Source organism: Pelobates fuscus, chromosome 2, assembly GCF_036172605.1.
Source record: "Pelobates fuscus isolate aPelFus1 chromosome 2, aPelFus1.pri, whole genome shotgun sequence".
Classification (NCBI taxonomy): Eukaryota; Metazoa; Chordata; class Amphibia; order Anura; family Pelobatidae; genus Pelobates; species Pelobates fuscus.
This window is the reverse complement of record NC_086318.1, coordinates 84,062,405-84,076,288: the sequence shown is the minus strand read 5'-3', so window position 1 is coordinate 84,076,288 and position 13,884 is coordinate 84,062,405. Positions and strand designations below refer to the sequence as shown.

Below are 13,884 nucleotides of genomic sequence, written 5' to 3'. Positions count from 1 at the left end.
AGGGGTGACAGGGGCCTTAGTGAGGGGTGACAGGGGACTTAATGAGGGGGTGTGAGGGGGTGACAGGGGCTTAGTGAGGAGGTGACAAGTGTCAGTGAGGGAGGGGGTGGCAGTGTGAGGGAAGGAGGGAAGTCAGAGTGTTGCCGTGGTAACCTGCGGCAACGCTCTGATTGTCAAGGATCGAGAGACACTTCAGTCTGCAGCTCAGACCCGGCGGAGCTGCAGACTGAAGGCTGGCTCTCCTGGCGGACTGGAGGGGCCTCGCAGCCGGCGGCATATTAGGCAAACACCCAGATCCCCCCTGATGTCGGGTCCTCGGTTTTCCTATGGGGATTCCGGTGACCCTGGAGGCCATCATGAATAGAGTTAGGGCGTCCAGCATAGTTTAAAACACTTTACGTATTCTAAGAATATGGAAGTCCCTCTAGTGGCTGTCTCAGACAGCCACTAGAGAAGGACTTAACCCTGCTTAACAGTTTATAAAAAAATTATTACACTTGCAGGGTTAAGGGTGGTGGGAGTTGGCACCCAGACCACGCTAATGGGCAGATGTGGTCTGGGTACCTGGTGTTTCCCTTTAATCAACCAGCAGCCCAAACAGGTTTATAGTCTTGCTTAAATGAGCAAATGGATAGCCTTTCGGCAAGTGGATACATTGTAGCTTCAGTGAACATTTAATCCTTAAGAGGAGGGCTATAGCCAAGCTCAATAGAAAAGCAGTTTGCAACAGGTTGAAACAATGTTTTATTTGAGTTGTTTAACTTTACAGTATATTAGCAGAATTGTCAGTCTTATTCAGCACAATTTCATCAATGTGAAACTACACAGGGAATGTTCGGTTTATGGACAGAATTTGTGTTTTCCCTTTTAAACGTACAGTGTCCTAATTAGACACATTTCTATTGACATACATTCTAATGGTAAATGTAGGTTCATTTTCTGAATTCATCTTTAATCTTTATTTTCTTAGTATAGGGGCACCACCATTTCATATGAGATCATTTAGTGAGTGTGACTTCACTGAGGAAAAGTCAATGCAACGGACGTAAAAAAAAGGGCTATATTCAACATATACACACCACAAAGACCATCAAAAAAATGTTTTCAGTCACAATAATGCATATATGTTCTAAGGCTAGTTGGAAAGACCCTTTAGATTAAAAAAAGATAATAATGAACTTTTGGCATACAGTCCTAGGTTAGGTGGCACAGTCCTAAATTTGGCAATATGCAGACAGGACAGGGCCAAGATAGGGAATAAATAGAAATGTATTGTCAAACAGGCTAATGTGGCAATAAATTGCCATTTTTGGTACTGCTTATGTTCCCTTGTCACTTGTGCTAGGGGTGTAACTAGCTCCCGGCACAAAAGTACAGATTTCTGTATTTGTAACGTACATGAACTTTAATCACGTACGTGGCTGCAGCAGGCTCTAGCGGCAATAAACACATTATGAGTCAATTTCCAAATTAAACACACTGTGTATTAAAAATCTACTTCTCTTTATCATGAAGTGTGTAGGGAGACTATGTGGGCTAGGCCAGGATAGATGTGCCTAGTGCTTCATAAGCAAAGTGCTTTAACTCCTAAATGGAAGATAATTTAGCAGTATTACTGCAGGTGCATGATCTATACACCAAAACTGCTTCATTAAGCTAAAGTTGTAATGGTTCTTGGAGTACCCTTTTAACAGAACAATAAAGTGTACTTTTACTAACTGTGCTTTCAGCAATCAGGTAAGAAATCTAATCTGTAACTCGTTTATATTTCGCATTCATCATTTTGCACAGGTGCACACATTTCCAACTTGCACTGCAGGTTCCATCTTGTATACATTGCCACAATGGGAGATATTGATCTGGAACTGGGGGTGAGTTGGACCACAGGCCATCATACCATAGGCAGGCACATCCAGAAAAAGAAGCATGTCAGAAGCTGACTGATATCTGCTCTGGGAAGCCTTAATTCAGACAGACCATGTGGAAGTGCTCCAGCACTGCTTTGCCATGGACGTAGTGTCCTTAGTTTACTGAGCACAACACAAATGTGTATAATGTTATGTGCACACTATACAGATTGGGGGTATTTTCTCACAAGGTTATTCACCAAAGTGAAAATTCTAAGTAAATTTAAAATTCAAGGAAAGAGTAGCCAGACTGAAAGCATAGCTGAATTGTTCCAGTTTAACTACTTTGGCCTTAAATCTGAATTTCACTGTCCTCCGTGTCCTTAGATGTGGCATATCAGGGAACTAAAACAGGACAGAACCTCAAATTCAAGACGATCCCAATGGAACCAAAACAACTGAGAGTTATGATCTTATTAACTTGCAGTTACACTACTGAAGTAACATTCCTCATTAAACAACACCCTAACACACTATATTTAATTTACAGTAACTAATAGTTTGTTCTGAGTTTTCAGATCTGTTCTAACCTAAACAAATGACCAAGTGTTTTCTACTACAAGGTGGGCCAAAATTCTGAATTAGATTTGACCGGTAAATACATTATTTGTTAGTAGTTACATGTTTTTTGTTGAGGTATATATTATAACTAATGTTGGGAGTTTCATCATGGGTAACTTCACAAAGGAACAAGTAAAAATAGTGGAATTTTTTTTTAATTCAAAATGGCAGGTCCATTATTTTGACGCAAAGAGCTTACCGCCACCACTTAAATGTAAGCCACCATGTTCGCCCGAACCTTTCATCTCCCGAATACATCCGGTGAGGATATTTTAAGGAGCGGGTGTACATGAACAAACCGTATTCACTTGAGCAGTTCAAGAAGAACATTCTTGCAGAAATTCTAACGCTAGAGCCTCAAACACTAACGCTATGAACAATGCAGTTGAAAGAGCCCGATTTTTGCGAGACGGCAAATGGAGAACATTTAAAAGATGTTACTTTCCGTACCTGCTCAAAAAAATCTCCATACATTAATCATTTATTATTGAATGAATGTAATATCATTAAAATTGGTTCATTAATAAAAAGTTTGACTCCTCAAACCTTGCTCTGAGTTTTGACCCACCCTGTAGTTTAGTTTAACATTAGTAGTTTAGCTAAAGCTACCTAAAACAACGTAGCAAAAGCATGCATTAACTGTACCTGAATATTTCATACGTCTTTGCATTTACAGATGTTTATAGGTCACTAAAAACAGTTTTTTGCCCATATATAAAATGACGAAATGACAGATATTATTAAAGATGCGGTCTAGTCACAGCCACTACAGATACATACATGGCTCACATAATAAAATGTAAAAGCATCTACTTGCTACAACTGCATACACATACACCACCCCAGGAAATTCTAAATATAGAATAGAACTGGCACCAGCAAGTGTTGCTCTTTAAAACCTGAAAGGGGGCCATAGCTGAAATCACATTCAAAAAATACTACAGACTAAAGCATACTAAAGCACTTTAGCTTTGAGTGTGTTCTCTTTTTTTATTCTTCAAAAGTGCACATTTCAGTAGAAATTGGCACTTCTATAACCTAGTCTTGTTACACCCCCAAGCTGTCAATCAGGCAACCTGTCCTATTACTTCCTGGTTTGGTTAACTCAGTGGAACTAAACTCAAGAGGCAGCAATTGCTCAGAGCACCTGCATTGGGAAGTCTGTGATTGGACAGCCACAGAAAGTCTGGGTGGGGTTAGAAGAGGAGAGCTTGCAAATGCTACAGACAAGAGATCTGGAGCATTTGCAAGCTGTTTTTACATATCCCCATATGGAAAAAAAAATAGCAAATGAAATACATGCATGTTTTTATTAGCAGTTCATAAACTGCACTGCTGCCATTATTAGTACAATGGATCATACGTTGCAAACTGAGGACTTTGTGTATTGCAGTATGTATTTTAATATTCATTTAATTTCATTTTGCAAATATGCCACTGAGCTAATTTTATATTTGAAAAAGGGATTGTCGAATGTCAAGCTAATGTGTAATTAATGTTTGTTCCTGTCAATAAAATGTTCATAAACACAGATTTTAGATCTATTGTACAACCCGAGGGAGATCAGGACTTTGCCCACACATGTCCTCCTAATTAATGTATCTTTCCTTCAATCACAGACTTGATTAAACCAGGTGTGTGGTACAAATTTAAGAAATAAGGGTGCGGGGAAAAAAAGATTTGGTTAGCTAAAATAATGTGGGTAGTTCTGCCTGTCAGGTGGAAATAAGGCTTAAGTAGAGTATTACAAAATCTAAAAAGTTCTATCCTGAAAGGAACACTCATAAACAATGAGCTAAGCCGTGCATTGGTAGTGGAGGCAGGAACGGCGTCCCATGGACCCCAGGTAAGAAGTGAAATTGTTGAAAAACTGTTTGACTCTTTACTGTGGGGAGGCACGAGGGCACTCCTGGCACAACAACCATTGCAACAAGCTATAGTGGTTATTCCAACGCTCTTCTTGACCCTCTTCAATCTGTCCCTTTCCACTCTACTGAGACTGCTCTTATCAAAGTTACTAACAACCTAATCACAGCTAAATCCAAAGGCCACTACTCCATAGTAATTCTTCTTGACCTCTCTGCTGCCTTTGACACCGTTGATCATGCTCTCCTTCTTCAAACTCTTCAATCACTCGGTCTCTGTGACTCTGTCCTCTCGTGGTTTTCCTCTTATCTCTCCCAATGCTCATTCAGTGTGTCCTTTTCTAATGATTCCTCCTCCCCTCGTCCTGTCTTGGTTGGTGTTCCCCAAGGCACGGTCCTTAATCCCCTTCTTTTTCCTCTATATACTGCCTCTCTTGGCATGCGTATTACCTTATTTGGATTCCACTACCACCTGTACGCTGATGACACCCAGATATATCTCTCCTCCACGGACCTCTCCCCAGCCGTCCTGCAGCGTGTCACTGCTTGCCTTTCTTCCATCTCTGACTGGATGTCCTCCCGCTTTCTGAAACTCCATCTCTCTAAAACTGACCTCTTTGTCTTTCCTCCTCCTAATACTGATCCTCCTCTTTTGCTCTCCCTTCAAGTTAGTGCTACCCACATAAGTCCATCTTTGCAAGCACGCTGTCTTGGCACTTGATTCTGGCCTCATCGTTGAGCCTCACATCCAGTATTTTGCAAAATCCTGTAAATCCTTTAAGATTCCATCTTAAAAACATAGCCAGCTTCTGCCCCTTTCTTATGCAAGATGCTACCAAGGAGCTTGTCCATGCTCTAGTAATTTCCTGCATGGATTATTGTAACGCTCTCCTAATTAGTCTTCCCAAAAGCCGTATTCCCCCGCTACAGTCTGTAATGAATGCTTCCGCCAGACTGATTTTCCTCTCCTGTTGCTCCTCTTACACCTCACCCCTCTGTCAGTTCTTACATTGGCTTCCTGTATCCTATAGTAGTCAATTCAAAGTGCTAACCCATACCTATAAAGCACTGAACAATTCTAGCCCATCTTATATCTTTTCACAGATCAGTCTCTCCGCTCTGCCCATGACCTTCTCCTGTCGCTGCACCCACCCGTACGGCCAAGTCACGCTTGCAGGATTTCTTGCGGCCGGCTCCTTTCCTATGAAATAGCCTTCCTACCCCAGTCAGACTCTCCCCTAGTCTACAATCGTTTAAGAAGTGCCTTAAAACCCATCTCTTTAGGAAAGCTTATGGCCTCCCAGAGTAACCTCTACCTTACATACCTGTCTCTTGCACTCTCCTAAAGGGAAGCACTTTACTCTCTCCTCCAGCTCTGCTTCACTCCCACCTTATTTGATTGCTATTTCCTGTCCTAATGTGTTTTATACCCCACCTCCTATAAGCTCGTTTGGGCAGGGTCTTCTTCAATCTATCGTTCCTGTAAGTTTTCTTGTTTTTGTCCTATTTATATTTAAATCCCCCCTCTCATAATATTGTAAAGCGCTACAGAATCTGTTGGTGCTATATAAATGGCAATAATAATAATAATGGTGGTGCATGTAGTGTCCCTATAATCAAAATACTACAAATCTCAGTTACTCTAGTTATGATTCAGATGACATCATCGAAAGTAATTAGATATTTTATCTCTGGCCAGTGATTCGTATCATTTAATTTGGTTTGCCGCCCAAGGTTTATGAGTCCTGAGCAGTTTTTCAAATACAGTGGCTACATTCCTCAAACCAATTCAAGCTGCAGTGCATTGCCTGGCTGCAGGGTGCTCTGAGAGAGCCCATCAAAGTAATTTTAAGAGTTAGGTGGCAATTATGTGATTTGCAGGAACCAATTGATGGCCTAAAATTTCCCATGGGTTCCCTAATTTATTCTGTTTTTAATTTTTTTTTTATTTAAGGATATCTTGTTTAATTGTATCATATATTCTATTTTCTTCCTTTTCAGTTTCTTGAAATTGTCCTTCTAAGACTGTGTTTGTTGAAATGTGGAGTAAGTTCCATGTCACGCAATTTAATATTTATAATGCCTGAAATCTGAATTTCACTTTATTTTGTTGCCAACTGAATTATGAATGCGTGCCTGGGGTCCTGAAACATTCGGGTGTGCCTTGTGGTCTCTAGGTGTGGAAAAAAGCCTTTATAAAAAAAAAGCCTTTATTTATAGTTGTATCTTTGATGATCTCTCATCAGAAGAGATTTAGAAGTTATCAAGATGTAGGTATTTGGGGTTAGCTTTGGTAAAGAGTATATCTTTCAGAAACTGCTGTTATATATTTGACTTTATTGGGGCATGTATTTGATAATTTGATGTTTAAAATGTTTGATGTGTTCTTATATATAGTTTTTATTTTACAGGTGGAACGTGAAATCTTTTTCACCTGTGCTGTTACCATAGGACTGAACAATGGTACTCATATTAGGAAGAAGACTGGTCAGAGAGGAGGGTGGGATACGAGAATCGCCAGCAACTAAAAGAAAAGTATTTGAGATGGAGCCTAAGCAGTTGACTGGTCATGAAGTTTTTGAGTTTAACTCTGGCTCTACACATTCTGAAAGCATCCTTCAGGTCTTTAATGAGTTCAGAGAGAGCCGATTGTTTACTGATGTAATTATCTGTGTTGAGGGCAGGGAATTCCCGTGTCACAGAGCTGTCCTTTCTGCCTGCAGCAGCTATTTCCGGGCTATGTTTTGTAATGATCACAGAGAAAGCCGTGAGATGCTGATTGAAATTAATGGGATTTATGCAGAAGCAATGGACTGTTTCTTACAGTATGTTTATACCGGAAAAGTGAGAATCACAACTGAAAATGTTCAATACTTGTTTGAAACCTCAAGCCTATTTCAGATTGGTATTTTACGTGATGCGTGTGCCAAATTTTTGGAAGAACAGCTAGACCCATGCAATTGCTTGGGGATTCAGCACTTTGCAGACACCCATTCCCTCAAAACTCTCTTTACCAAGTGTAAAACCTTTTCACACCAAGCATTTGAAATTGTCGTTCAACACGAGGAGTTTCTGGAGCTGGGTAAAGCAGAACTCATTGACTATATCTGTACAGATGATTTAGTTGTGAGCAAAGAAGAGTTGGTCTTTGAAGCAGTCATGCGTTGGGTGTACCATCATGTTGATGTCCGAAGACCCATGTTGCAAGAACTCTTGACACATGTCCGACTCCCTCTGTTACATCCCAACTATTTTGTGCAAACTGTAGAGGTTGACCAGTTAATTCAGAATGCCCCTGATTGTTACCAGTTGCTTCATGAAGCAAGACGATATCACATCCTTGGTAATGAGATGATGTCTTCGCGGACCAGGCCTCGCAGGTTAGAAAACTGAAAACTTTTTAGCCACTCCTGTTCATCTCAGGGATATTTTTTCTTTTTTTGTTATGTAATCATAAGGTTACAATACATCAAAAAGCACATTTGGACAGAACCATAATGTAGAAAAGAAACAAACATTATACATTACAGTAACAATACACTTCATTTAGTTGAATGGACTATGCATGTTATTGTGCCAGTAGTCTGGCTTAGCCTTGTCATATACTCACTTGCTGAGTACAGGACTTTTGATCTTTACACTTGGACAGCTCAATCAACACTCACTATAGTGGTTTAACAAAAAGTTCAGTTATGCAAACACTTTTCAATTACTCTAAATCTTCACCCCTTAGAAAACCAGTGATGTTAAAGTCCAGAAATTAGGCAGACCAAATTCATTGGTCTTTGTTTTTGTTACATAGTAATAGAGTATATTTACAGCAACGTGTGTAGAATGTCCTTGCCAGTCACTGATATATAAGTATATATATGTATCACATTTAGCCAACACATTGACAAAAAGTGAGTTTGTCACAGAATGAATGACCATATTGTCAAACAGTTGCTAAAGGGCCATGTTCGAAATGTCCTAATTCTTTCTTCTGTAAGTTTTTTTTTTTCCCAGAAGGTGGCGCTATATGACCCAAAGTATAAAATTTAGCATTTACAAAAACATGAAAATGTCTGTAAAATATGAGCATAATTTAATTTAATTTCAGTCGTTATTTTTTATTTATTTTTTAAACCTATAATTCATTTGTTTTTGGAATTGTGCACAAAGCTGTACTTGTATTTTTGGCTTTTAAAGCTCCTTGCTTTTTGAAGAATTAACTAAAAGTCCTTTGTTTTATTATTTCCATATACCGGTAATAAATAGTAGAACTGTTTTGTTTTTTTTGTTGGTTTTGTTAAGCACACCATTATCGGCAAGTAGATTCAATTTCATTAATTGTTGCTGTGTTGTTTTATTTGCTAGATCTACAGGATACTCCGAAGTGATTGTGGTGGTAGGAGGATGCGAGCGTGTTGGAGGGTTTAATCTTCCATATACTGAATGCTATGACCCTGTGACTGGAGAATGGAAATCGCTAGCTAAGCTGCCAGAATTTACTAAATCAGAATATGCTGTGTGTGCTCTTAGAAATGATATTCTTGTTTCAGGTAAGCAGAGGTGCACAAGTCTTGTATTTTTAGAAGACATCCGTTCATGCAAGGTGCTGCATGCTTAATTTCTATACATACTTTAAAGCCCTTTAATACCCGGAAAAATCCTGTTCCCGCCTTTAAAGTCCTTTTCCCACGTTTTAATATTTTATTCATACTTAGGAGTTTACTCACTAAACATTTGGTGTTTGGCTCAAAATTTTCTTTTTGCATCCAAATATTAATATAATTATTGGTATTTATATAGCGCCAACTTATTCCGCAGTGCTTTACAATTTTACGAAAGGGGGAAATTTAAAAATAAATGAGATAATTACAAAATGTAACCGGAACAATCGGTAGATGAGGACCCTGCTCAAACAAGCTTACAGTCTAGAGTAGGTGGGGTAAAAAGACACAGTAGGAAGGGCATCAAAGAAAAGAATATTCATAGCAGATTTTTTTTATAGTGTACATGTGTATTTGTTGTATTATAAATTTTGCTAAATGATATTGTTGTAACTGTGTTTTGTGTCCTTTGCTTACTTTAATTGGCCAACTAAGGGTCATTTGTAAAGATTTGGTAACATTTCACACATCATCTTCACAAGGGAGTTGTTTGTGGTCTTTGCTCTGCTAATGTGCAAAACTTCTGGCTAATTTTTGGTATTCGTTAATTAGGTGAGTGGTTTTGTAAATGATTTACAATCCTTTTGGTTGAATTCAATAGGAGGAAAAATGTTCCTGTAATGTGTCAATAAGTTTGTAAAAATAAGTTTAATAAAAAGTTGAATTATGAAGTGGTGTAAGTCAATTGAAACATTTGTAATATTTGATATCGTGATCACAGGCTAACTTCGCAATGTAACTGAGCTCAGCCAGCACATTTACACTGAACAAAATTATAAACGCAACACTTTTGTTTTTGCCCCCATTTTTCATGAGCTGAACTCAAAGATCTAAGACTTTTTCTACGTACACAAAAGGCCTATTTCTATCAAATATTGTTTACAAATTTGTCTAAATCTGTAAAATAAAAAAGAAAACAAATAAAAAAGTTACCTATGCTCTTCCTCAATCCCTATGCATATTTAACAAATCAAGGTTATTTTGTTTCTCCAATGGCCATGAGAGAGTTTAGCCCACCTAGCACGTCAAGGCAAACCTCTCAGGTGGGTCCTATACTAACCTTTTACCTTGCTTCCTTGAGCTTCTGGCAAAGATATCTCTAATGAGCGATAGCGACTGTTCCATTTTAAAGCAAATCCTTCCTTTCTCTGACCTTGTACGCATTCTTAAAATGAAAACATCATAAACATTATCCCCAGGCTCTGAATCCTGATTTTATCTAATGAATTACTCTACTGAGTAATTTGCAGTATATTCTTGCAATGTACATTGGCATAAACAACACAGTCTTAATCTATAAACCGAAGCCCTCTATAGTTGGAATCCTTAAATAAAATCTAGTGTCATGTGAGTTCATTCCAGTTTCATTGTTAAGGGATCAGATGACGAATTCATGTTTCATATATTTGTTTTGTAGGAGGTAGAATCAACGGCCGTGATGTTTGGATGTATAACTCTCAGCTAAACATCTGGATCAGGGTTGCTTCTTTAAACAAAGGAAGATGGCGTCATAAAATGGCTGTTCTACTTGGGAAGGTAAGATAAAAAGTATCAATTAATTAATTGGTCAATAATTCAGTTTATATATATATAGACATTACCCAAGAATTGCAGGCTAATAAATACATAGCCCAGAATTGTAAACCAGTTACTTTATGACACAGACTATAAGAATATGGACAAGAAAAATACAATTGACTGTAAGATGGAAATGGCAGAGGAGAGAGAAGAAAAAAAATGTATTTTGTTTTTTGAGCTACATGTTAGTGTTGCAATCCTGCTAACACAGCTTAGAGATAATTTTCAATTCTGTTTACCATGTACTGTTAATGATAGGGTTTCTTTTTTTTTTTTTGTAATTCTTTATTTTTGTTGAGGCATGTGATTATAGGGGTACAGAAGAAAGAGAGGGAGACTTTTCAAGGGTTGTACAGGATAGGGTCGTCATAACAAATTGTCAAAGTCTGTGATTATCAACCTCATTTTGTATATAGTAACATGCTATGGCTAAATACTGTTATCTCTCGCTTCAATACTGTTATATACTGTTATCTCTCGCTTCAATACTGTTATATACTGTTATCTCTCGCTTCAATACTGTTATATACTGTTATCTCTCGCTTCAATACTGTTATATACTGTTATCTCTCGCTTTAATATCGCTATCGCTCGCTTTAATACCGCTATCTCTCGCTTTAATACTGTTGGTAATCTCGTTACTTCGTTAAGCAGGCTTAGATATGTGTATGTGGAGTACGCATGGGAGGTTCGATTATAAAGAACTGCACATTTTTCTCGCTATGTTTTGTCGTTTGGTACAAGCAATAAACATTTTTCGTGTAATAACTATAGTATAACCGTCATGTTGCGCCTTTGGTTTAAGTAATCTTCTAGTGCTTCTCATTTACTTTGCAGCAGATGATTTCACTTTTAACAAATAGAGGTCATGTTTGCTCTATGCTATGTTTTGTAGCCACTCTGCCTGCTAAGACTGGACTAAGTTATATGCTATATCATGCTAATGTATATTTAGTAGGCTACGAGCATCCAGTTAAAACGTGACATCTAGAATATAATTCTGACAGGCTAGGACAATGGGAGAAGCAGGCTAATTTCAAACTGATGAAACAAATAAACAAAAACACACACACACACACACACAAAAAAAAAAAAAAAAAAAAAAGAGAAAAATGAGCATTACACTTTCTGCATCATAGAACGCTGTGCAAAGTCATGTGAAGGGTGTATATCAGGCGATACCCGATCCACAATGTCTCTATGAGAGGGTCCCAGCGTGCAAGTGTGAGGGGTCTATAAGCCGATCTTCCGACCTGTCTACTGCTTGCTGTGTGCGGCTGGTGCCTCGGTGATAAGGTCGGTTCAGCCGATGCTCCGCTTGTTCAGGGGTGTTGTAGCTGGAGAGGGTGACTGACTGAGAGCCACTTTAGTCGTCAGCGTGTGAGGCAGGTCAGTTTCTTGGGTAGGAGGTCTCAGGAGTGTTGGGAGTTCCTTCCCTGTGGGGGCACTGCTGTAGAGCCTGGTGGTAGTCGCCGCCAGCGGCCTCGGTTGTCCGGCGTGTGCGGCTAGTGCTTCGGGAGGCTTTCCACTGTGGCCCTCAGCCCATGTGGGCCCGCTGCGTGTGGTAGCAGTGTTATCTGAAGTGCGCTATGGTGGGGCCCGCTCTTTCCCGCTCCCCCTCCGCCTCCACACCCCCTTATCCTCATTGCAGGCGTGATGTGGGCATAAGGCTTGTCGCGGGGGCTGCTGCAGGGCTCCGCTGTGAGGTAGAGTCCAAACTTACTGGTGCTACTTGGTGTCAGCGGAGTTTCCCGCTCAAGAGAAGTGGCTGTCGGCCATCTTGGAGTCAACCATCTCCGATCTCTGTGTTTATCAGGGCCTGTGTGAAGGCTCTGCGGCATGCTTATGTGGCCACCCGTGGGGACCGGGATGACCCCCCCGGTCCAGAGGGGGGGGGGGGTGGCAGAGCGCCGGTCGGAGAACCGGGCGAGCGGCCGTCTCACCCAGGCTCAAGCTCGTAGGCCTCCGGCTCTTGTCGGGTTACTTTGGCGCCGCTGGGGTTCTTGTTAGGTGTCCCCTGAATCACCGTCGCCTGAGTGGTGCTTTGGTCACATTTCCAGGTCGGTGTCTGTTTTTGGTCCGCAGTTGGCTCCGTTTTCCAAGCTCAGAAGCAGGAGCTCAGACAAAGCGTGTCTGATCCGACCGGCGGTCAGGCCCCGCCCCCCGATAGGGTTTCTTTTAACTTCTTTTACCCAAGTTGAACCCACATCAGAGTTGAACAGAGGGAGAAATATGACTTATGTTCATTAGTATTCAGTATTTTAATCCATGATGCTTTCATGATATTCCTGTCTGTCCAAGGTTTGCACTTGAAATGCACACGTCTGGGTGTTTTAACCCATCATAGTATTAAAGGAGTTGGTATGTTTAGCACTTGGAAGGTACTGGTGGGGTCAGGGAGACCGTTAAACAGGCCAATCCGAAGTGTCTCTGTTACGGTACGTTATAGGATGTGTATACGTAGAGGTGGGAGTAGCGCCTTGAGATTTCCTCAAATGGTGACCTATGAAACAAGACGAAGAGGAGGAGGAGTGTACGGTGTAGTATGTTGTGTATATAATTCAGTACAGAAAAAGAGACAGTTGTATAATGCCCGCCTTGGGACATTTGATGTATCATTTGATCCAAGTTTGGTCCAGGAGGCATGTAAAACAAACCGATATACACCTATATATTGTAATTTGCAAAGGATGCACAGGCTGAGTAAGCAGCTAAATGGAAGTACACATAATTTTAGTGAGGGTCTTTAACCCCTTAAGGACACATGACGTGTCTGACACGTCATGATTCCCTTTTATTCCAGAAGTTTGGTCCTTAAGGGGTTAATGGCTCCTAATGAAAAGTGTGGAATGGTATAATGAATTCATGACATATAGGGGTTTACCAGAGTAGATAATGTGAACCGCACTCAATCCCAGCGGCCACGGGTGCTCCGGATCAGGACCAGCTTGAAAAAGACCTTTTACGGTCGAAACGTTGCGTTGCATTTTGTCACAATAAAACTGCCTGCGGCTTGAACTCGGAGTGCCTGTGATTCTTCCTTTTTTATATAGGGGTTTACCTTGACATTGGCAGTGTGCACTATATTTGTTTTTGTTCTTCTTCCCATACTACTAAAGAAAGAACACAGACACCAATATAGGCCACTGTGAAGATTATACTACTCCACGCTGTTCATTAGGAGCTAGTAAAGGGCCCCACTTAATGTCCAATTTCATTTATCTACTTACCCAGGTTGTGCCACCCATACATATTACACCAAGCATGTAAAAACTTTAAAGGCTAGCACAGGCCAAATATACCAGGTTTAAGTTTATGTGG

General features: G+C 40.2%; 1 protein-coding gene across 1 annotated transcript in view; it reads left to right on the top strand.

Annotated features, from left to right (window-relative positions):
- Window positions 1-13,884, top strand: part of KLHL24 (kelch like family member 24) — a 37,671-nt gene that overhangs the window by 11,548 nt on the left and 12,239 nt on the right. Inside the window, exons 2-4 of the mRNA XM_063440956.1 lie at window positions 6,745-7,713; window positions 8,690-8,874; window positions 10,403-10,521. Coding sequence (XP_063297026.1) covers window positions 6,794-7,713; window positions 8,690-8,874; window positions 10,403-10,521 — 1,224 coding nt within the window. The 5' untranslated portion in view covers window positions 6,745-6,793. The remainder of the gene's footprint in view (window positions 1-6,744; window positions 7,714-8,689; window positions 8,875-10,402; window positions 10,522-13,884) is intronic.